Source organism: Homalodisca vitripennis, chromosome 5, assembly GCF_021130785.1.
Source record: "Homalodisca vitripennis isolate AUS2020 chromosome 5, UT_GWSS_2.1, whole genome shotgun sequence".
NCBI classification, from domain to species: Eukaryota; Metazoa; Arthropoda; class Insecta; order Hemiptera; family Cicadellidae; genus Homalodisca; species Homalodisca vitripennis.
The window spans coordinates 130442281-130468842 of record NC_060211.1 but is presented as its reverse complement, the minus strand read 5'-3'; the positions used below and the strand labels follow the sequence as shown (position 1 = coordinate 130468842).

The window sequence follows — 26562 nt, the reverse complement described above, 5'->3', positions numbered from 1 at the left end:
TCACCTAAAAACACACTTCACTTTTTAAAGAATACAAAAAAACCCTAATTTGTAAAATTTTTTGTGTTTTTATAAAATATTTATGTGGATCTCCGTAACCATTTATTAACGAATGTCATATAAGATGACTATAGATTCATTAATTTGATGGCACAGGTAAAGAGTTTTAATAGAGAAAATGTAATTTAAACTCGGTACGGGATCGTTGCTTTATAATTTGCATGAAATGAAATAAAATATTGATGCATTAAAAGTCTCAGTCAAACACGGATCTTTTTATCCAGATTCCGACCCATAGGGTCTTTGCTAAGAACGAAGATCTATTGTCTGTTTATAATTCTTTCAGTGATGAACTATATATTGCCAGAAATACAAGAATAGTAAGCATATAAATTGTAAAGTAGTGGTGTAATTGATGTTCGTACCAAACAATACCAACAACTGCTCATTTGATCAGACTTGCACATGTGAGAGGTTTGCAGTAATACATGCCCACATACCCCTAATCTAAGATGGTCATATATGTGACCTTAAAACAACCGTCATCCCTCCAAGAATTCTATGTTCTGAGGCGACCGAAATTCAGTGCAAGTGATCATCCTGATGATATTTCGCATTGCCATTGTACTATTGAGATAGAGACAGTTTTAATAAACGATTTTACATTGATAATTTGCCTATTTTGTAAATAGCAAACCAGTCAAAGAAATTCCACTCTAATAGAGTGTCAATGATACAGAGGGTGTCGGTGCTTCAAAATAATTGTGTTATAACCAGAGTTCGGTGGTATTCCTTTATCAGTGTCTGTCACATAGCAAATACAACAGCACATCCATATGTAACCTTCTTGTGTGCTTATACTTAATTGTTAATTTGGACATTAAAAACTATTCATAATCTCGCTCGGGAGTTCCAAGAAAAAAGAATCCGGAGTCTAGACAGAGTGCAGTTCTGACAGTGATATAGAGAACCTGCTTCAGTTTAAAACCATCAATTGAAATATAAATAATCCAACCAACCAATACAATTATTTCGTAAGTAATTTTTTCTACAAAGTAAAGCTATTCCAGATATTATTTTTATGCCTATCGATATTGTCGGAACAGGTCATGGCTTTTGAAAATAATTTAAATACACCTTGTAGATTGCGAATAATCACACACAAGAGAGGAGTCTTGAATGGTCGGGTCATGTGCATAGATTAGTCAGAAGACAGGTACCAGGATTGAGGAGGTGAACAAGACAGAAGCAAACTAAGAAGAGGATGTGACAGAAGAACTATACAGCCCTGTATAGCCCCCCAACTATGTGTGTGGGGGCTATACAGAGCGTACAGAGACAGGTGGAATAATCAGTGTCATTAGAGATCATTATCGGATAATAGAGTAAAAAAGCAAGTACCAAACCAGTACCCAGAAAAGATGAAGAGGGAATATCCAATCGACACACAATAGCGTGCGCAGAGCAATTAAAACAAATTTCCAAACGTTAATTTGCCAAACTCGAATAATAACAGGCAACGAGAAATAAGCCCAAGTTATGAAATCCTACTGAGATTTCAAGGATCTGATCGAGAAACAAGTAAATGTCTTTATCTACCTTCTTTGGTCTCGACGGGAACCATTCACTACAAGTTTTTTTTATCTTCCGGTTATCCCAATGCGGGTTGCGCAGCATGACGTGTGTCTCGGGCGGAATAAATCGTGCGTTTCAACTACGAATGTACTCGTTATTAGCTGTAAATGTTTATTGGATGCTATATTTCGTTTTAATGGTTTTTCTTTCATGTTGAGAAAATTAATTTTAAATATTATGATGAGTCGTTCAGATGATGGAGGATACCACTGTGACGTTGAAACATTACGTATACGAAACATAGATAATGCATCAAAAATTATACTCAACAATTCTATAATAGGCAAAGAGAGCATTCAAAACTCACTCTGTTTAAAGCAGCCATCTGGGAAATAATGTACATTCTCCCAATGTGAATTTGGCTGCTGAAGTCATCTTTGTCTTAGTAAAATTTGTTCGCAGGACAAGAGAAAACACATCACGTGACAACACGCCGTCATCTGGAGAATAAACACAGATTCTCTCAAGGTTAATTTGGGAACTGTATCTTCTACGATTTGAAATCTAAGATAAAACAGAAATTACATCATTTGGAAAAATACAGAACTCTGGGGAATAAACTTAGATATTTCTAAGGTATCTATCGGAGCTGTGCCTATGTATATACACACTTTGTATTATAGTACGAGACATGCAGTTGCAAGCCTGGTCGATTGCCATTATTATTTATTAATAATATAAGTAAACGTTATTTCAAATTTTAACAAAGTTTCATCGCAAAAAAACAATCTTCTGTTCTCACGCGAAGGTTAAAGATATATCTCAGGCATTAAAAAGAGTGTATTTACTTGCAATACTGTGTTTCTTACAATAGTTACATTTACGAGGTAGAACATACAAGATGAAAAACACATAATTTTACAAAATGCTTTGGAATAAACGCAAATTGTCCTAAGATGAACGTGGGTATCGTACCGAATTTCGTCTTAGTAAAGAAAAATGAGAAATCTCAAAGATTCTCCTAAGATGAATGCACTTTTAGAGCTGCTACTGTCTTGGCATTTGTGAAACTTTGTCTCCTGTGACGAGACCAAAGTGCTCGCTTATTCTGGCTTTGATACCCAGTACAACGATGGCATATGACTCCAATTCTATTCAGTAAATAGAAGGAGACCGACAAAATAAACCAGAGAACTGACCATTTGGTCTAAAAGTAAAAATTTAAGTGAAATAAGAATGTCTTATTTTACCAGGGCAAAATTTGGGATCCTGTAAACGCCCTCTCTAACACAATCTAAAAACAAATGGCTTAAAGATAATTTACAAATCACCAGTGGCTGGGTAGGCTTACCGCTTGCAAGGGCGGAATGTTCAGCATCACCCATTCAATCAAGCCTCAGTTAACGTTGGGTGCTTGATTCAGTGATCTAGCGATAGCCATTGTTCATGCTGGACCGCGCTATAGGCTAAGACCAACATCTCGGTCATGGCTTGCGAAACATCTTCTACTTGGCCTCGCAGTATACTAATATTGCAGATGCTCTCGTAGTCTCGGAAGCCATGCTATATCCTTAATCCTGACCAAAACGACAGAAACAATTTAATTGCCACACTTTAAAATACGCGATATTCTACTTAGCCAACTAAAGCAATTCACTCTTGATTTTGATAATGTAACAGAATGTTATTAAGGCTGTAATGCTTTTAGTACAATCATCATATAACCAAAATTGGACAAACTGATTATTTCTTTCTTCCTACAAATTAATGGAAACGATTGAAGACATAAAAGCATGAAACAGTGCCGATGGTACGAAGGTCGGGTGGCTGAACAGGTTGAACTTTTCAGACAAATAAGCTTTCCTTCACAAAACATTGTTCTAGAAACACCCTGTACCAAAAAAATAGGTATTTATAAGTTTGACGCCATGAAGTCAAAGGTGTGTAAGAGCCCAGATACTATTCTAAAGTCACCAGAAAATATAGGAAAGACATTGAGGTATGCAGAGAACTTAAACATTTATTCTTGAATTTGTGTTTTTTCGGACTCATTGAGGTTTTTCCAGAAAGTACGTATCACTTTGTTATTGTCCTCTTAGCAGTTGTCCTTTTATGTTAACGGATGCATTCATAGTTATTAAAACTGTACCATAGGAGGGGTAACTTCTTGTTGGTTTATATCTTCCAGCAGAACCTGCACTGGGGACAGCAAAAACCGATGTCACTTAAATCTGGGTAACCTTACAATTGACGTCCAGGAGCGGCAAATCATTAACCGCGAATGTCAAGATATTGGGGAACAATGGTAGATAGGCAGGTCTAGTCTACTGCGGGAGATGACTGTTGGAGTTGGTGAGCCTCTCTAAGGCTCTCTGCTTGCTTTGACCTGAGAGCTGTTACATATAATTAGCTGTTACAAAGCTGGCTTCCCCTTCTTCAAAGGGAACATGACTGAGATTGATGTCCAAAATCATTCCTCATAAATCTTGATAGCAGGCAACCTCTACCCTAAATCTTAACCATACTGTATCCTGTCAATGCGGAAGGATCGTAAAGGTACTTTTAGGACTAAGTGCAAGTTCTTAGCTTCTTTCCCTAATAAAACAAGAAAATAAATGGTTTTTAAAATATCAAGAAAACCATCAATGACTTTTTTATTAAGTGAATTCGACCTTCAAATTACAGTAGGTCGTACGCAACCGCTACTCAACACTGTCTTGGAATGCGATTTTAGCACATTCCATGTAGAGTGGATCCACTTACCTATAATTAAATTTTGAAACTAATTCAACATTTTTGTCTCTGGTTTGATGTGCACTTCCAGAGCTCTACTTCCATTAGAGGAAATTTCATTTCGTTTCGTACCGGCAAGCCGAAACAGTCACACTGTTTTGGCAGTGGATAATCACAATTTAAACCGCAGCTACCGGATGGACCCTGGAATTACAGACCGCGGCCCGCTGTCCATTACACGACTGGCAGCCACCAGCTGGTGCCGGAGAGAGGGTACGGCCCCGGGCGCGCTGTTCGACTCTCCTCCACGGACACCTAACCGCAGTTTACTGCTTGTAAGCCTTTGTTAACCCTACAAGCAACCGGTTAGTTTGATGGCTGTAGGTAGTTTATGTATCTATTACCGACTGTTATTACTCTTTCTTATGACTCACTAATTGGACATTTATAGATTCACTCTTCCTTTACGTCCTTCTGAGGTCCAGTGTATTACAATGTTGGGCTTATATCTTCATATTGGCTTTCACAAACTTTTCCCTCTTCTAATTATAGAGAAATTTGCCGTATTGCTATAATTATGCAGTTACTTATTTGGTTTTTGTGGTTGAGACTATCGAAAGATTAATAACTAACACTATAGATAAATAAACAAATAATATATACAACGTAGTATCGAAGGGTCAAACATAATGTATCTTAAGCCCACATTAAAAATTGGGCGACATTTGAACCATCCTTTTATGAAACCAATTAATCCAATACAATAACTTCATAAAATGTGTTTGTAACTGTAAAATGTCTTATGATTAACTTTACAGTATACGCAGCTCGTTACAATTTTTATTATTCTTAGTTTTCTCATTACCAACATTGTTACTGATAATCCTTTGACCTTGTTATTGCAAACTTTGCTGCCCTTTAACCTTTTGACCTGAAAAATAATAGAGTTCTTCTGTTAACCACGGCGAATCTATGGCCCAATTTCTAGGAATTTTCTATAGGAAGTTATGGTTAACAGACAATAATATAATTTTAAGAAGAAGCTTTTGGGTACTCCATAACCATGGGTAAATATATTATCGTCGACACGTTTTGACAGACACGTATTACAAATATTAGGTACTTCATTAACACAAATTTCAACGCACGCTATTAAAAAAATATAAAGTCTTATAAAACTTAAGGCTATAATAAAGCAAAGTTAGTGTTGTTAAAATATGAAAAGTAACATATCTATCAGTTGTACAGTCTAGTCGGACAGTTTCCATTCAGTATACCTAGGCTAGTCGCTGCCGTCCGTCACCGCTTCCATTCTAGGTCTTCGCCCCTTTTGGCAAAATTTAACGGAAATCCGATCTAAACTTTAGGATCAATTCTTTGTTTGAAGTTCATTATTGACTGTGGATGATTTGATAGTATAAAAGTTTTTGAATATTTTCAATTTTTTTTCATAGTTTAGTCATTTTTCATAGTTAATATTAAACAAAAATAACACTACATTTTGAGGATTGGGATCTATCATTGTCTTCACATGCCAAAAATCGGCATAAGATTCAGCGTAAAATAATTAAATGAATAAACCAACTAAAACGTATTAACATGTGACGATAAACGTGCCCAAGTGATGGTGATACAACAGCTGAACAAGTTGCACGCAACAAACTCAAGCGTATGCTTGAGAGTCCAGAGTATTAGGTTAGTTCTTTACCTGAAGAAGAGATCAGATTGCAGATCTCGAAACGTAGTGTTACTGATTTATTGTTTCACTGAACGATGGCAAATGTCCGGAAAAATCCTGTTTCCTTCACGGTCCAGAGTAACTTGAGCAAATACCAATAATGTCACTGTATCATGTGCACATTCCACAGCACAGAACATATACACTGCACAAAATATCCCTCCCCACCCAACTTATTGGTGAAGATGACATACTGGGTGATTGTAGAGTAATTAAAGACTATCAAACCATATTCCATAAAAAATAATAGCTTACACCAGTTCTTCTACCCGTTCCTCAACCAATACTCAACACTTTATGCTAGTTTGCGTTCTTTGTCATCGTGAAGTATATTACAACTATTATGAACTAAACTCCAAAGTGATAAAGATCTATACCAAAGAGACAAATATCTACATAGACAATTATGAAAATATATAGCCTACACTATCAACATCCTATGAATGAATTGTAAGTAAAATCTTTAATGAGTTTACTTATCCTTGAAGATATATTTTTATTCACCGAAGGTATTTGTTTGAAACTGCACAGGAATGGACGAGGTCATAGGTTACATGACGCAGTCAGACGTCACGACCTCAGGTCAGTGTGTGAAGAAGTAACAATTAATTATCAAAGGAGGTTAAGTAAGAGTCAAGGTCAAAGTTGTGACCTCGCGGCTAGTTCAGCGGTCACCGATCATAACGCCCCCGGAGTCAGACTCATACATACTAAACAGTTGGTCTGGTCAGTGTGTGAAGAAGTAACAATTAATTATCAAAGGAGGTTAAGTAGAAGTCAAGGTCAAAGTTGTGACCTCGCGGCTAGTTCAGCGGTCACCGATCATAACGCCCCCGGAGTCAGACTCATACATACTAAACAGTTGGTCTGGTCAGTGGGTCTTTCTCACAGGGCTTTGAGAGAAACTAGGGAAAGTTTTAGATCTGACACCGTTAAATTTCGCATGTTTCTCTTACCGCAGCTGGACTATCAAAGGAAAGGAAATAACTTGTAAATTCGGAGATATGATTGCGTGTATTGGGGCGAAGATGAGACTGATTCTTCTTGCAAGATAATCTCGCTTGATGTATTAATCTTTAAATGGACGTTAATAAAGTTAACAGATTTTAAATATATGTTTTTAACATTCGTATTGAACTGTTTGAAACGATAAACTTACAAGTATTAATTTAGTTTTAATCTTTGTGCCAAGTATGTGCGATTTTCAATTCTATTCTAAACAAATTAAAAGTTTTGAGAAGAATAATGCAACATTTATCGAACTTTTATTGTGATTTTCAGTATACACAAAATGATACATGAATATGTGACTTGCTTATAATATAATAACTAATAACAACAATACAATAACTTAGAAGAAGAGAACAGTTTAGGAGGAAGTGAGAGAAAAACATTTAAATTAAAGTATTATAGGTAGACAGTTATTGTATAGTAATTACACGTTGATGCGGCAGACCTCATGGTGCGTTATGGTTGCTGGGAATAGTCAAGGTTACTCAGGACAGAACCAAAGTGAAGGTGCTGTGTATTAATGTAGTTTATTATCGACAGATATCTGTACAGTGATGCTAAACATATCTCTGGAAAAGAAATGAAGAAGTAGCATATTAAATATACACAAAGTTTACAAGATACAAAATGAAGATTAAATAACAATTTTTAAACAGCATCATGAAGGTGAATATTTATGGAGAGCCTAGCGAGTTTTACATTTGTGTCAGTTCATAAGAAGAAGCTATTCAGCATACTGACTCCAAATTACAGATTTAATAAAGAACCTAATTGCTGCCCTGGGCTCTGTCTGAACGCACGGTGGGTCGTGAGGACACAGGCAGGACAGTTCAGTGCAAAGGTGCTTGATGCTTTGCAACACTGCGTTGTTCTTGCGTGCTTCACAGCGCGACATTTCATTACAGGGCATTGCACATTACACAACTTTGCTCTGACGCGGCACGTCTGAGTGTGAACATCGCTCTACGGAGAGGACTTGGATCCTAAAGCGCAATGAGTTAATTAAAATTGTTGTCGGAGCGTTAGCAAATTCCCCCACATCACTTGGCCGGAAACTTCCGTGTGTTTCTGTGTTCGTGTTAAAAATCAACAATAGAACGGATTGAGCATATCTTTTAATTTAATTGTGTAAAATGTTTTTAAAATGTTTGGATGATAATTTTATAAAAACTTCAAGTGTGGACCTTAACCAGCCTCTATACAACTTTTATAAGAAATAGCCAGAATTTTACAATTTACAGAATAAAGAAAACTGGTAAAAGTATAGAATTTATGGGAGATCCAGATTAGGAACGTATACATTTCAAGATGTGTGAACTCTTCTAAGCACAAGGACGAAAAGTTCGCCTATTCGTAGTGCTTATTCTAAGTTTTTACCATAAAAAAATGACTGATTTGTGTTACTATTAAAAGTAATTAGAACCTAAATTTTACCATTGATAAACGACAAGAAAAGCAAAGGTCCCAAATCGGAGCCTTGGGGCACTCTTGAATTTTGTAGCTAAAATTTCAGATTACAGTAAATCAAATTATATGCTAAATGTACTTAGAAAGTATATGATTTTACATGAATATATAGTTAATAAAAACAGTTGGAAAAGACGTTATTAAATTATTAAAGAAGTTTATAAAATCTTCTTTAAAAGTTCTTGAAGTTTAAGTGAAACTTAAGTAAGTTACCATTATGGAACAAGAATAACGGATTTATCTGCACAGTACGAGTTATAAAATTTAAAAAAAATATTTTTTTTTAAAGAGAAGCCGATTCCATTTTAAGCCTTATTCTGCTTGTCTTGCGGATCCTCAAGATGAGATCCTCACACTGGCTTGTGTGGATCTTATCAAACAGAATAATGGGGATAGGGAGTCGATACAGTACAAGTCAATGGTACTGATAACAATTGCTACGGCCACAGACAGGATTTTAAACTGCATTATCTCTAACTCAGGTCCAAAGACCTACATTTTAGACCCCTTGGTCATCATAATTCCGAATATTTATTTCTATACATGTGAAAATATATAAGACCCTAAAAGGAACAGTATGTATAGTAAAACTTACCTTTTCGTATTTTACTGTATTACAGTAATTATATACTAACCAGAGGTTACAGTCTAAAAGGATGTGTACTCCAATCTTACTAGCTACTGGAAGTCCTCCATAATACTAAAAACGTATTTCAGTCAAGTAATTAAATAACTAGTATTTTTGGGCAAGTACCATTATTTGCACTAGTCATTTAATAAAATCATTACTTAAAGTTTTAAACTATAATTATTTTAAGTCTCCAAAAATACTTAGAAATACAATTATAAATAGTGTATTACAATATTATGATTTTATAAACACTGCTGTAGTGATTACTGACCTTCTATGTGTATTAATTTACTTTTCAGACGCAATATTGTTATCAGGCCATAAACCATGTTCTAACGTAAAGTTAACCTTTTTTCCCAACAAGCAATAGCAATAAAATGTAAAATAATTAATTATTTCTGTACATCAGAACGCGTCGACCGATTGAAAAGCAAATTTCACACTAATTAATAAATAGTAGCATAGAAGGAAAGAAGATAGCTGGGAGAAAAGATGAAGTCCTCGTGAAGGCATGCCCATAATCGGTTTATAAGAGAAATCGATTAATAACGTCGCGATATTCACCTCGAAGCCAAACAAGCAGAAAGCCGGGGTCACCCGAGGTCACCTGACCAACAGCTCACACACGCGCCAAGCGCCGATTTTCAGAAACTATCCGTGACAGCTTGAAGCAAGTTTCCACCCATAATTCAGCAGGTTTGGCTTTCGTTGTATGAGTCATGCACATATGTGTGTTTTTAGGTTGCCGGACCTAATGTGAGATGGACATGATTATCAATTCTCACCAACGCGGGTATATAATTCCGTACATATGGAATTACTAGCTATCAAAATAATCACTTTTTAAATTATATCTAAACACGTGAATTGGAAAACAAAGCCCTAGTGAAATTCAAACTACATTATTGTAAGCTTTGTAAGCTTTCAAGTCATAATATGAGTACAATAAAGTACTCATAAATATTAAGTATAATCCTAATTAATATGTATAAACTATTGGATGGATTCATAATAAATACTGAAACGGAGTACTTTGAGCAGTATTTATTTTTCAATGACAAATTATTATCAATATCTGAAAAAGAATAATCATTAATAACAGAGCTGCATTGTTTTATTCAAATGGAAAATATATGTAGCAAAAGCTCTTTTTATTCAAGAACTTGAAATCAATGGTTGTCTCAACATTGCTCTTGGGTTATTGGAGTTAGTTTACTCTTGCGTGATTGGGAACTGGATATGAGACGAATTCAAAAAAACGTTTTAGTGTTCGCGTTTAAGTGTGTCATCAACATTCTACTTTACACTTTCATTTATACCTTAAAATGTGGCATAATATAAAGTGAATTGCGAACTTTTATATGGTAAAAATAACCGAAATATTTGAAATTTGCATATAGGTCTTCTTTATTATTCGAGTCTTTGCTGTAATTTCAGATCATTAGGTTGGTATCTTTTCAGTTCTAATTATGCTATACATGAGTTCTATCTTTGCTTACTGTATTAGTTTCACATTGTGTACTACCTAAAAATAGGACTTCTCTATTGGAAAATCAAAATTTAAAATAAATCTGAGGCGTTATGTTGAGCAATCATTTTATAGGTACTGTTGGGAATTCCTAACTTAAATAATTTTAAAATATCAAATTGTTACAGTTTTATTGTACTACCTTATCAGAATCTTCTTTATTTTTTGTGTAATGTATTTTTATATAATAATGTATTGACATTTTTTGTTAATAAAGTTTATCCATGAGTTTATCAACTAATAAAATGATTTCTTTTATATTAGAGATTAATCAAAATAATATTGTCTCAGAAAACTTCTGTTAGCCATGCGTTGAAGTCACCAAGAAAACGATACCATTTTGTCTCATTTTTCAGTTAGATTTAATAGTAGATTAAGTTAATTTAAGTTACTATACACAAATGTAATATGTGTTGACAGGACCAGGGGAAACCCCCGCGGGCAGCCACCGCCAGCCTGCAGGTGGACGTGACTGATAGCGATGATCTCAGCCCTAAGTTCACTAAAGATGTCTACCGTACTCAGATCATGGAGTTCTACCCTGTAACGGTTAGTTTGTAATGTAAATTACTATAGCTTTTACAAAATAACTTGTAACACACCTACAATTTTGAACTTCAGAATAATGTTAGAATAATGTTACACCTCAAGCTCTATTAGGCTACGCCCTTATTTCTGGTTCTATAATTATGTTATACACATCATTTTATAAATGTGACTAGTACAAATTGAATTTAAAAAAAAAAATATATACCTTTTCCGTATTTAAAATTAAAAAAATAAAACCAATAAAAATGTTGAAATAAAGAACTCCCAATTAATTCCTCGTCCACACGTATAAGGATGAAAAAGAGTTTAAGATTTAAGATAGTTCTTATGGGGCTGTAATCAAGATGGCCCTCTGTATATACGGTCTAATCATTATTACTTTTTTGTTCTTATATTAGTCATTAAAAAGATAAAGAGAATGGTGCTGATTGAAACTGTTTGAAACTGTCGAAGCGTATTAATGGGAAAATATTCGAACATAATAAAACACATATTTAGTATTAGACTACGGGGCAGACTGAATTTAGGGCGATTTCGTTCTGCCATACGTGCCTATTATGTCTTTTTTTACAATGGTTACAGTTTGTGCCGTAATGGCTTTTATAATTAATAATCTTTGTTCTAAATTCTAAAAATGTAAATGGACAAATAAGGAATTTCCTTTGAAATTACATTAGTAATAACGAAGTGTGAACTTAGTGTATACCGCAAGAAGACATTTCAATGCTTCACCATACAAAAGTTGCTATTCAAAATACTTTACTAAAGCTATATGTATAAAACTTTGTACAGATGTAATACAGTATACATGACTAAAACACGATATAGACGATAGTATATAAACTTTCACCATTTGAGCATAATCAATTTTTGAATACAAATAGAAGCATTAAACATTTTCTGTCAAATATAACAGCCTAAATCCGCCAGAGATTTTGGAAAATTTTTTTGGTTTGCAGTTGTAAATTAGTCTACAAAATTATACCTTCAAAATGTGTTTTCAATACAATAATTTATTTGAAAATACATTTTACAAAGGCTCTTGCTTCTAACTTCAGATCTTGATTAATTATAATCAGTCTTCCAACCGACACTTTATCGTTATGAACAGGTATTTATGTACAAACAGCTACTGAAGAATCAGAGAACATCTTTAATGCTAACTTTACGTATTTTTGTTATAAATATTTTATTTCCATTTACAAAAAACAAAGCATATCTCCGGATGTAGGAGATCAGATGTAGCATTAGGATTATCCGGAACCGTAAAATCACGTAAAGCAGACGCCCAGGACGGTATGCACCCCCAACATCGATACCATATTTTTGGCGACCTCGGTTGTTACCGGTGACCTACCACCTGATGAGTCCTGGCCTACTTCTGGCAGTGTCTAATAGCAGGTCCTGGCCGGCAGATTCCCCCGAAGACGGCGGCAACCTCCGCCAATCCTGTAACGGTCCGCTAATGTATCCGCGCGACCTTTGCTCGGCGATATTAATGGAATGCTGCACTGGGCTCTTCGGCCACTGGCCATTGCCCATTCCTGAACAGTTTCAGTGCTAATTCCGAAACTATCTGCCTTTGATGTAGATTTCCAACTACTTACTACGAAATCAACCTGTTTTGCAATGAGCGATTTGTTCATTACATATTATGTTTATTTGAATGTTATTAAGTTTGATAACCAATTGGTATAAAGTATTTTGTAGGCACTTTTAGTTAAAGCTATAGATAGGGAGCGTAATGGTTAGTGCCCACCATAGCTTCACTTGGTATTCCTTCTAAACATTTACATTTTAATCTGTCAGCTAACTGTAACTGTTTCAATGACTCGTGCGTTTTATTTCTAACGGATCACATACTATAAAAACTGATAGCATCTTATGACTTATTTGTTGCTTTATTTTGAAGTCTTATACTCAAGTGGTTTAAGTTAACTGTTAATCTGCTTAAGAAATATATTATTTGTGAAATAATGATGCTCTACATTTGCCCCTATCAAGAAAGCACAAAAAAAATATTATTTGTAATTAATTAAAAGAAATAATTATATTATATATATATATATATATATATATATATATATATATAATTTTATCCATGACATTTACTTAAAATTCTATAACGGTTTTAACATTATCCACCCCACTCGAGTATGACAGGTCAGAATAATCAATCACATTTGTTACAGATTAATATATACTGTTGGGGCTGAAAGTATTATGATATTATTATAACTCTTTACGACCTAACATAGTTTTATTACTGCAATCTTACCCATTTTATACAGGTGACACAGATTAAAATTTTGAATATTTGAAGAATAAATCAATAGTACTCTAATGTTTGAAATTATGGAAGTTTTGGGCTTTGGATACATTTATCTTTACGATCTATACTGATTATTGAGGTTTCTAGAGCCATAATGATGTAACTGAAAAAAGATCAACTTGGCTAAAACAAATATCAAACTAACAATTAAAAACTGAATGATACATTCATAAACTTTATCGCAATTATACATTTCATTTTGTTTTGTTATTCCTTCCAATAAAATAAAAACGAATTTAACAAATACATTTTATTAGTGTTTAATGTATTTTTGGCTACATCTACTAACTTGGTGACTTCATGTACCAAATGTCATTGAGGTTTTCAGTAATTATCCAGAAATGTTTTACACAAAGAATGTATGATGATTGCTGTTGATATCAATATAAAATTACTTTTACCGGCCATCGATATATAATTACTGGTTTGCAAAGCCACATGGCGTAAATCAGCAAGAACCGGTCCGTCTACTTCAGCCCATGCATCTGATCTGAGTGATGCATAGTTGGTTTAATGTAACTCAGTAGTTTACTTTAACACTTCCAGGAGACTTTTGATTAATAGTTTTTATTGGATCAGAAAACCAATCCTGCTTCTTCCTTTATTCTGCTTGACAGCCTTCTTACGTTCAGCTGTTCTGTTATACCATGACCTAATCAAATGTCGCAATACCAATTCAGTTTTATTTTACTAACTTTCATTCACAATTATACCAAATCATGTAATAAAATCGAATAATGTACCTTATTTCTAATGTCGATTATAGAATTAAAAAAATAAATCTTGAATATTTTAAATACATGAATGTAGGTGGACTCACCTCATTAAACAATCGTTATATTAGTTATTGATGTAATTGCTAGTTTAGAGCCCAGATTTTAAAGTTAGGGTACCAGATTAGGGAGTAAATACTGTGCATACTACTATGTCCCTACATCACATGACTGTTACTGCTTAACTACGAGTTTTAGATGCATTAACCATGAGCCATTCAAGTAAGATTATGTTTTTAATAAATTAATACATTTGTAATAGAATGTGTCTTTTAAAGTATGGAATACAGTCCACATGAAACTTACTAACCTCAGTAAAATGCCATGATTTGGGCTATATTTGCTTGTAACACTACTATACCACCACCAGTAACGAATTCTGTTGACGAACAACTAGTAGTTACTAACCTCAGTAACACACCACGGTTTGGATTGTCTTTGCTTGTAACACTACTATACCACCAGTAACGAATTTTCTTGACTAACAACTAGTAGTTACTAACCTCAGTAACACACCACGGTTTGGATTGTCTTTGCTTGTAACACTACTATACCACCAGTAACGAATTTTCTTAACTAACAACTAGTAGTTACTAACCTCAGTAACACACCACGGTTTGGATTGTCTTTGCTTGTAACACTACTATACCACCAGTAACGAATTCTCTTGACTAACAACTAGTAGTTACTAACCTCAGTAACACACCACGGTTTGGATTGTCTTTGCTTGTAACACTACTATACCACCAGTAACGAATTCTCTTGACTAACAAATAGTAGTTACTAACCTCAGTAACACACCACGGTTTGGATTCTCTTTGCTTGTAACACTACTATAACCACCAGTAACGAATTTTCTTGACTAACAACTAGTAGTTACTAACCTCAGTAACACACCACGGTTTGGATTCTCTTTGCTTGTAACACTACTATACCACCAGTAACGAATTTTCTTGACTAACAACTAGTAGTTACTAACCTCAGTAACACACCACGGTTTGGATTGTCTTTGCTTGTAACACTACTATACCACCAGTAACAAATTCTCTTGACTAAAAACTAGTAGTTACTAACCTCAGTAACACACCACGGTTTGGATTGTCTTTGCTTCTAACACAATTGTACCACCAGTAACGAGTTCTGTAGACTAAAAACTAGTACTTAGTAACTTCAGCAACACACCATGGTTGGACTGTCTTTGCTTGTAGTACAACTTTACTGTTACGTACCTTTAACTTCGATCGTTATTGGTATGATTAGTGTAATAATTGAATAAATTACTTTACTGAGTTATTAAAGGTTCTAATTAGCATTAAGTTCAATAGCTTATATAATTAGTAATTTGTCTTTTAAATATGTTTATAATTAAACTGATAAACATTAATACAAAAATCACTAAAGAAGTCAACTCAAAGGAAACAAAATCACCCTTGTATTGTAGGTAAACCACGCTTGCCGGGGAGTGACTTCTCTTGGTAACAACATTATGTAAAACAAACTATACGTTATGAAAGAAATAATTTTCTTCAGCGGCCACTGACCTGTGTTTAAAGTATTCTCTATGCTTTCCTCGCTATTTCCTCTGCTCCAAACATAATCTGGAGGCTCGGATTATCTGGATTTCGGTATTATTATTAGAAGTCATGGTTGAATTTCTATATGGTACAAAGGAGAAAGTGTAAAATAAACGTATAGGATAGTGCGAAATAAACAGATTGAACAAACCTAAAACTTAAAAACGCAAAGACGTAATTATAATTCATAATTTCAAATCGATCTATCCTTCATAATTTAAAAGTATTTTCAATGATCATTCTATTTTTAACAATAAGCACGAAAAATTTGTAAAGGAATACATCAACATTGATTTTAAATGTTTTATTAACCTCCCCGAGAATCGAACCCATAGAGAATCGAACGTCTTGAATAGAGAGCCATAGACACATCCATGAGCGACGGCGAAGGTTTAGATAATACTTCACATTACATTCTAGTCATTCTCAAAAATGTAAATTTACAAGCCATTCAAATTCATATGTGTTTTCCTTATTCATCCATAAATTATCAGGACTGCTACCTTCGCTATTCAACTTATCGCGATTTCATATTAAACTATGCTAGATAAGATTTTCTCGTGATTCTGTCCCCACCTGAAATAAGGAGTATTTGTACTGTATGAAAGCACACGTTAAAAGTTTTCCAAGCCAAAAAACGCAGCTGCTTTGAGGGCAATTTTCATTAGGAACTAGCTTTGCACCCGACGTGCTATCTAGAAGCCAGAGTGCAGTGTATTGCGGTGTGAGCGCCGACACCATTGAGTTTCACCAATTAAAGATGCCGCCTCGAAGTGAGGCAACAGTAAACACAGCATTACATTCCTTGCTGTAACTTCGCTCTCTCCCTTTAATTGACCTTGAGATTCCGTTGGCCGTGGCCGGCAGCTGATTGCCCGCGTAGGTAAATAACCAATCTGAGCGAAAACGGCCTAGCAATCGCCACTGAGTTATCGTACAGGGATCAACGACTTCCTTCGCCAGACTTCGACCTGCAGAGAGCGAAGTCGATCTGCTACTTTTCCTCTCAAGGATATCAGTGGAGTTGGCCCAATCGTGTGATCGAAGCATTGTTCCACGCGCGACGCAGTCAGGACATTTGCGGGGCGAAAGCGACATTAATTAAAGCAAGGACGTCCGTTTTTCTACGACGCTCCGAGTCAAAGGTCATCGCTTTCGACAAGGATCGGTTGCGAATCGTAATGAAACGTCCCGACTAATTTTCTCAATTTTATTCTACTTTTAGTCTTAAACAATACGGGCACGAACTGTATTATATCTACCTGTATTACCAAATTATATTATTTTCCACGCAGTTAATAAATATTCCATAGATGTCTAATAAATTCGATTATAAGAGATGTTTATTTTAGCATTATTATGTTCGTCATTTATAATATAGTAGGAGACTTAATAGTCAATTAGAGGCTTTTATTACTCAAAATAAGAATAGTAATTATTGTTATTTCATTGCTCACTAGGAAGAATCTATGCATTTTAAGACAGGAAATATTGATGCAGAGTGCTTAAGTAACAGGCGGAATTTAATTAAAATTTTATGTTGAAGATTATGGTATGTACAAATATAGCCTTTTTTAAGATGTAAAGAAAACATTTACTTCTTTAGAGTCGAGTTCTTTCTGCTGTAATGTGTGAAACTTGTCAACTTATTTTGTATATAGCACTCTCTTATTTTTGAAGGGTTTTTAGTAAATTTATTTAACGAATAAATTAGTTTTTTAGAAAAAAACTTAATTATTGATGAAATAGAACTACATTTACAAAAAACGTATGCAAAAATTGAATTTCAATAAACGTGTTTTAATGTGTGTTATTGAATAAACGAATAATGCTTTTTCACTGTTTATTCAAAACAGTTATATAAAATATTTATGTACTTTATGCCAAATCATACGTAAATTGTAAGACGGAAAAGTAAAAAACACGGATGTCAGTACAACAGAGTAATTTCTCTCTCCATATTTTAGAATGTCTGAATTTGAAGCCAACAAATTATAGAAGTATGACCGCCCGTATCACGCAGAAGTCATTGATGTAATCAAATATGCTTATATCCGTACTGTATGGAAGTCAGCCGTATAAAATATAAACGAATATAGAAAGCAACATCACGTGTGGGCTCCGAAGATGATGAGATTCGAGAGTAACCCCATTGAAAATGGCGCCACGCAACTGATTGAGAGGTTGTGTGGATCATAACCTCACTTTCAGACAAACAATCGTGAAAGCTGTAATCCAGCTGTGTTATGAATTCCCGCGCAACCGCAACCTGTGATTACCACCTGGAGTTGGACCTGACGGTCAAGTCCAATGGCTCACTTATTAACCTTGCACTTGGCATGTATTAACGTTCTCGATTCGTCACCGTTGGCTGCAAATGGCTATTTCATTATTGCCGGTGCTTAACGGTAAATCCGATTAACGTTCAAAATTATACGTTATATTGAAAACAGTATTTGAGGAACAACGGTTGGAAGTATCATGACTAAAATTTCGGTGTTCTGGTCGTTTACGGATATCACGATATTGTACATAGTCTTTCTGAGAATACAGAAATCTTTTCAAAAGTAGTCTAAATTATAGCGTTAAAAGTAACTACTATTCATTATATAAAATGGTAATAAATACCTGAAATATTGAGCGTAACTAAGACGTATCGGTAGTATGTCTAAAATTTGACTTGGAGAGAGCTCTGTGGAGTATAATGGACTTAATGAAAGTGTTTTTATTTAAAATTTGTTTGAAAAAAGTGGACGAAACTGTTTTAAATCTAAAATAAGTCACATTTCACTGTGTTTGTCATTACATCTACCATTTGGCAAAAAACTAACCTGAACTATACATTGTTATATTTCCTAGTTTAATAGGTAAACGTGAATGGGTAACAGTCCTTTAAAATATAACCTACTAATTCAATGTTTGGAATTCTAACCAAATTTTTAGGCTTGCCACATCTGATGTTGAAATACAATCCTACATCCGAGACATAAAAATCAATTAGGCTACTAATTGTTAATTAATATGACAGTTATCAATAATACAGGGTGTTTATAAAATAAACTTTACAAATTTGAATTTCTCATTCATGTTCTAAGGGATAGTAACATTTCCAAATGCCACTGCATAAAAAAGTAGCTAAGAAGTTTTAAATCAGATTAACTACGCTAGCATAACTTAAACAATGATGCTTATTTCTAAAATAATCCACATTTTTCTCTGGCGAGCTACTTTCCATTTAAGAGGTAAAGTAAAGAAGCAAAATTGTAGGATATGAGAACCCACATCGTTATGAAAACTATTACACGAATAGTGAAAATAAATGTATGGTGTAAAACTTTTCATGATAGAATAATTGGACCTTCTTTCTTTAAAGAAACATTTAAATTGATATGCTAGAGACTTTTCCACTTATCCAGCTAGAAGAATTGCAGCTAAATGTAATTGTTCAACAGGACTTTGCGTGTGTTTGTTTAAGACCGAGTTCATGAAACATTTCCAAAACCATTTGGACGCAACGGGAAAATATTACGCCTTGTAGGTCTCCAGATATTACTCCATGTGATTTTGTTATTTTTTGTTTTGTTTTGTCAAGGATCTTGTGCATGCCAATAAGGTAAACACTTAATACTGCTGGTGGGTATACATTACTTTGCAATTAATTAATGTAATTACTAAGCGGCTCAGAATTTTCCAGGAGAGTTCAATTTTGGCTGGCTGGCTTTTACCTTTCAGTTGAAGGTACACTTGTTTCTACGAAAACCGATGTATCAATTAAATCCCCATGGATGTTCAGAAACAACAGATCACAAACCGCAAATGATATCGTATATTTAGTTTACTATTGGGAATGACTGTTGGAGTTGGTGGGACGCTCTAAGCGCTCTAAGGCCTAGACATAAGGGCGTACCACCCCCTCCCTTTCTAATTTAACTGGAGATGCATGTATAGGGCTGACCTCTCCTTCTTCCAAGGAGACATGACTAAGATTAATGGCGAGAATCTTTTATCATGCATCTCGACAGGAGGCGCTTTATCCCTAACCTTACCCATCAAACATATTCTGTCACTTCGGAATCAGAACACAGGTTCTTTTAAGACTAAGTGCAATTTCTCAGCTTCTTATCGTAAGAGAAAAAAAAGTTGTAAAGAATATAACACACTGAGTTATAAATTTACAGGGCAAAAGGATCCACCAGGCCCTAAAGTTCAACCCGCCGATCCACGCTTACGACCAAGACCGTCTCATAAACTCCACAGTCCGCTACGACCTGATAGCCGGCAACGAAAGGCATCTGTTCAGTATCGACCAGAACAACGGCACGCTGTTCCTGGAGCGAGAGCTGGACCTGGACTCCCTTCCTGGCAACACGTTCACGCTTCAGGTGGGTACTAACGCTAAGAACTTAGGAAACAGTAAATTTCAGTTTGCAAGCAGTGAATTTTTATCGAGATGGACTCCAAGTTCAAGTATCTGAAAGGTATATTGTACTAAATTGCAGATAGACTGTTTGCTTGAGAATTACTTTATTTAAAAATAAAGAAACACTTTGGATTCATTATTTTTGATATAAAATTAAAATTTGTATTCTTTATTTTACAGAACTAATACTTAAAGGATAGGACTGCATAGAATTAAAACAATAAAAGTTTTTAATACATTTACCAGTGTTTTTGTACTAACAGTTTTGAGTTACCACAATGTGAGCTAATACATTGTATTATTTGATATGCCATATCAGATAATATTGCTAGCAACCCTGTTTTAAGACCCAGCTATAGTAAATAATCTTGGCGCCATTTTTAAGTTCATTCTTTTTCATTATTGATGAAGAAAAAACGGCAAGATTTTTTTCTGAGTAATCAGTAAAAATATTATTTAAAAGACTAAAAATATTTAAGGAAATCTTTTCTTGTTGCTCCACGTCTAAAAATAAGAATGCAATAACACTTTAGGGTTAAAATTTTTCTAGTGGTGTAACATTTAATGTTGTCTATAGTACAAATGTTTAACATTGTTTTCAAGACTTGGCTGTAGTGGAGCTATCTTGTGTTTTACCCCATAAGAATTAAGTTAAACTTCAAACACTTTTATAACCTTATATCTAGTCTTAGAATGACGTAAGATGTATCTCTTTAAAGACTATGACTACTATACATCCAATCATATTTAGGTATTCTTGTTTGGTGCATTCTTTATTAAAATTTAGACGATGAATTACAAGAAAGTGTGATTTTTTTCTGATTAACCAAAAGAATTCTCAAAAACTGAATGGATTTGGCACATGTTGATCATACGGTACCTTTAAAAAAATCGTCAACAATTCTAAGACTAGAAATAAAGGTGTGAAAGTGTTTGAGGCTTAACATTGCCCTTATAGGGCTAAAATCAAGAAAGCCTCAACTACAGCTCTTTAGCTCATTGATCTGAAAGTACATCGAACTGCGGTTAAAGAAGTTGTTAATCAACGGAAACTACAAGAGTACCAGATCATTGTAAATTCTGAATAGACACTGATTTAGCCATGTTCCCGATTCATCAATAATACAAGACAGTCTTCATTATACCCAATCAGATCAACCTGATGTCGCAAAGCAAGAAATGTTCTTTCGTTGTGCAACAGAAATCTCTGCCCCGGCCGCTCTCTGCATAATTCATGGTCCGCCAACACCAGCGCTTGCCCTGGGCTGAGAGTGGGCTGGCTGCCTAATTGAGCTCTGATCAACGGTCGAACTGGAAACATTATATTACAGTATCTTCATTAATCCTGAAATCGTCTATTATATCACCTAGACTGTTACTCAACACTGGAGAGTAGGTGGTTAATTGGCTGAACTTTCTTTTTCACCTACCAAAACCTAAACAGAAGATAATCGTCTGTTGATTGTGTATTAATACTACTAATATGTTAATAATGTTTGTATACTACTTGGTAAATATTTTACTTTGGAAGATAGTTTTAACACGCATAAAATGATTTAGAGTTTTCGCTTTATACTTAACGTTTCAATACAACGCTGAAAACACGATACATTTTTATTAAATGTATAATCACTATTCTGAAAAATAGGAATTAATGGTTCTGATTTAAAATGATCTATTTTTTAGGCTGTGAAGGAAAATTGAATAATTACTAGAAAATACGCATATGAGGACGTGTTTTTACTGTACTGTGTGTTTTTTGTACTGCTACATAACGGTAGTATGGCTTCAAAACGGTTCCATAAAACCAAAGGGAAAGAAATGGTATCTAACAACCAACTCATATATCCACTCTTATTGAAAATATCATTTTAAGTGGTAAAATATTTAAGAGTGTTTAAATTTGATAGTCAAACATAATAAATACAAGTATATATACTAAGATATAGCCTATAATAACCTATGTAAAATCATTAAATAGATAAGACTAGTTATTAATGTAAGTATTAAACAATATTCCTTTTAAAATTTAAAAATATTTAACATGATACATTTTGACGTGTGTAATTTATTTAATATTAATCACTCAAACTTTATAAATAGTTTTGACTGAAATAAAATATTCGAAAGGGATATGAAAAGCAAGGGCGTACGTACATGGACATTTAGGCCATTAATAGTTTATACCTTATGACATAAAGATTTACCCCAGATAAAATCAATAAAGTAAATATACATAAGGCGTAGATTTGTCTGTATTACTGTTCAGCGTCAATTTCTGTATCGCTGTACTTAAACTTTCTGAACTTTGAGTAAGTTAAAATATGCTGCTGTTTTGTTCAGATTCTATATGTTACTTATTAGAAGACATTACATTTAAAATATTGCAATATATTGACTAACGTTTTAACTAAAGGCATTATATTTGTAACTTATCCCCAATATTAGACGATAAATGCAGATTAAAGTGGACCATTATCTTAAACAAATAATAAATACCAAAACTGTTAAAATAGTTTTATTTGTGCTTTTTGGTAAAAATATAAAACTTAATTTAATTTAACTTATTTTATGTAGTAAAATGACGTATTCAATGCATTTAGGATTATAATTAAAAAGAAATGTCCAGAGTACACTTAGCCTATAGTGCTGTTAGGGTGTAACTATATTGATTTTACCCCGATATAGTATATCCCTTAACTGTAGTTTGGAGTCATATCTGGCCTCATCCAACTAATACACAGTTAAGAAACGGGTTCATCTGATTGAACACAGAATAGTCCACATCTACAATATAAATAACCTCAACTACACCATGTGATTGTAATGGTTCCTAGCTGGGACATTTCTGTCTATAAAACGATCGGACTTTATTGCCACTAATACAAGGTTAGTTCCTCCTCATATTTCGGATGCGCCTAATTCATGAGTCGCTCTATAACCACGGGTTGCTGTAGTGAAGAATAAATCACTGGCATGCCTTCAAACGTCTATCTAATAAGTACTTACGCTTATAAGTTGTTGATGTTAATTGTATAGTTAAAAAGCACTTTAATGGTACTTTAATGGTATCTATGGAATGTAATTAGAGATACGTTAATTAATCTGTGGAGTTGTAAAACTGGTTCTATAAAAATAACAGTTACACATAACAGTAACAGTCCAAAATTTAAACAGAGATCTCAGGTGTTGAATTGTTATTGGTTTGTCCACTGGCGCCACATTATTCTTTTTCGCTTTGAAATAATTTTAAAATTAGTTATTAATTTATTACTATCCATGCCAAAAACGTTGCAGGTCCTATTTAACAATACATTTCATACTAATTATAAATATAATTTTCTTCAATCAATCATAAGATCTAATTGTGAAGACTTATGAACTTGGATTCTGTAAGTTTCTCCACGTTTCCTTATTGCATTATGACATCAAAGTAGTGGCACCAAACACAATAATAAACTAGACACTTTATGGATATTATACGCAATGTTCTAATGAAAAATTATTACGCTGTAAAAATATAATTACATTTTACATTGTTATTGAGTCTAAAGAGCTTACTACCGAAGATCTCCTGGCGTGAAGAAACAGGTACAAAGTCCAAAAGCCGTTTCAATGCTTTCCATATCAAATTATTTAAGAATTTACCACTAAAGAAGAAGGCATACGATTTTCTAAAAATTTAAGATATAAAGATAACACATAAGGGCATTTACTATGTTGGTAATCCTGTTATTCTCTGAATAAAGGGCCCTTATTGCAACTTTCATAACACTTCTATTTTTCAAAAATGAATATATTCACAAGTCTGATGAAAATCCTTGCATCTATAAATCTTGGATGAGATAGATGTGAATTCAATGTTTATGATTGATGAACAGGTCATACTAGAACATGTAACAAAACATGCAATAGAATTAGATAAAACAAGGATACTTGAACATGCTTCATCCTTAAGTTCCTGTCAAGATAATAAGATAACACTTAGAAATAATTAAGAAGAAAAGTAGATTCTACGAGAAAATATTACATAATAAAAAAAGTTGATAACCTTCGTAAAGAAGCCATATTAATCATTGGTTGCAAATGAAAGCAGTGCGTATGCAATAAGAACGTTTATAAGTTTATCATTATTAAAACATTTCTTTTACATAATTAAGTTTTTCGGTCATAACTAATTCACATTTAAAATCTAATAGGACAAGATCATATTCAATACTACATCTATGTATTTTCTCTTTACTTTATCCCTTGTTCACTTCAACCACCCACATTGTGGAAGACAGTTTATCCAGGAAGTTACGACAACACTGTACGTTTGTGTAACAGATGCTGTAGTGTTGAAGGTAGAACGATGGTTTTACGATTTTCTCTGATGTTTATTGATAGTTAGGAAGAGAATGACGTGGTTATAATTAAGTTAGTGTTAACATTTTAACTAGTGGTTACAAGTTAAGTGCCTTTATTGGAACACAAAGAAATCCACTGGACAGGAAAAATGCTAAACGAACAAGACAAATGAGTATGAAATATGAGTTTAACAATTCAGTGGAATCAGTATTTTATACTATCTATTTTGCCACTAGGATTGGGGCTCAATACCATGACATGGTGAGGTGCAACAAACTGTAAACTTGAACTATAAATATGAAAAATGGATGCCTTAGTGTTCTTAGTATTGAGTTGTCATAATCATATCCTGTGATACACCTATATAACACACGATATAAGTGATGATTCCCTTTCTCCACTTATCACTTTTTAAACATACATTGATATCCAGAGATAAAGTATACTGAAATAGATAATAGGTAAGACGTAACTTTGTATGTAACTTTGTATATTATACAAAGTTACGTCTATCTGATCTCAAAAAATGATGATTTTATTTGCGCAGGTCCAGGCAGCCCAGGTGGACAACCCCCTGAAGACATCGGTGGCGAGAATAGAGATAGAATTGTTGGATATCAACGACAATAAGCCACAGTTTGAGGTAGAGCTGTACAATATAAGCATTGTGGAGAACCTGCCCAACGGTTTCAGCGTGCTGCAGGTCATGGCCACTGATCAGGATCAGGTATTAGCGATTTCTTATTGTTCAGTTATTTCCTTTTTTGTGAACTTTCATTCTGCATGTCTCAACAGTTAAAAAAGCCCTCAAGGAATGGTCGATTTTCTATGATAACTTTGTAATTGTTATACTTATTGGTTCGGTCTTCAAGAAGGTCTTCCCAGAGCATTTATTCATGTATCTTATAGAATTTGTTTTAAAATGGTTCTTCTTGAACAGTTTATATTGATTTTTATTATTTTTTTGGAACAATAGATTTTAAAACGTACTTTTGTGGTATTCAGTTATTGTGTACCAGGACACAATTTGTAGCTGCATCACCAAAATGTTTGTTTTGTTTTATTATTGTGCTAGTCTCATTAGGGCCTTTGAAATGATAGGAAATGTGGCCTATGCATGTGTACAAATTCTTAATTACTAATAAGGCTCTTATATTTTATCGGCAAGTTATTCTCCGTGATAGATGCTAATATAACAAACTAAATTGTTTTCATGGATTATGTACAACTAGAAAACGTTTGCTTTGTATTTGAAACCCCAAAAATATGTGAAATTTGAAGCTTTTATTTTTATTTGCTACATACACATGAAAAAAATTCCAAACTACAATTACTTTCATTACTTTAAACAATTTAATCTGTAATATAGCTCATAGTGTACGAGCACGATAGTTCTGTACATAGCAAAGTGTCGTGGGTGCGCTAGTAGTTCATTTGTAACTCGCTAGATAGCAGCAGCATGCAGTAAACTGATTCAATGATACAATGTTTTACTAATATAAAATAATATAACGTATTAATATATTATATATTAACACAGAGCGTATAATTACGTAGTACAACCTTTCATGTCAGTTAATGTTCAACACTATTTATTATAACTGATTGAAACAAAACAACTGTTCTGTAAATAATCATGAGAATTGAGATTCAATCGTGGTTCAGTTAAAAGCCGCTAGGGTTCAGCAGCAGCCAGTCGAGCACAACATGCATCCCGATCAGTAATAATTTATTATCGTCAATGAGATTTATGCCTTTAGGGAGGAGGCCCTTTACAACATAAGAGTATTATATTATTTTGCTCAACGGATTACCTTTTGTGCGCAATTTAATAGTATTTATATAATAATTAACTTATGTATAGAACAGGAAAATATTAAA

At 34.0% G+C, this 26562-nt stretch overlaps 1 protein-coding gene across 2 annotated transcripts in view; it reads left to right on the top strand.

The window, feature by feature from the left end:
- LOC124362886 (cadherin-89D) overlaps positions 1 to 26562 on the top strand; it is a 157791-nt gene that overhangs the window by 92531 nt on the left and 38698 nt on the right. For both annotated transcript variants that reach the window (XM_046817760.1, XM_046817759.1), the window contains exons 7-9: positions 11104 to 11232; positions 20090 to 20293; positions 25229 to 25408. In XM_046817760.1, the coding sequence (XP_046673716.1) occupies positions 11104 to 11232; positions 20090 to 20293; positions 25229 to 25408 (513 nt within the window). The remainder of the gene's footprint in view (positions 1 to 11103; positions 11233 to 20089; positions 20294 to 25228; positions 25409 to 26562) is intronic.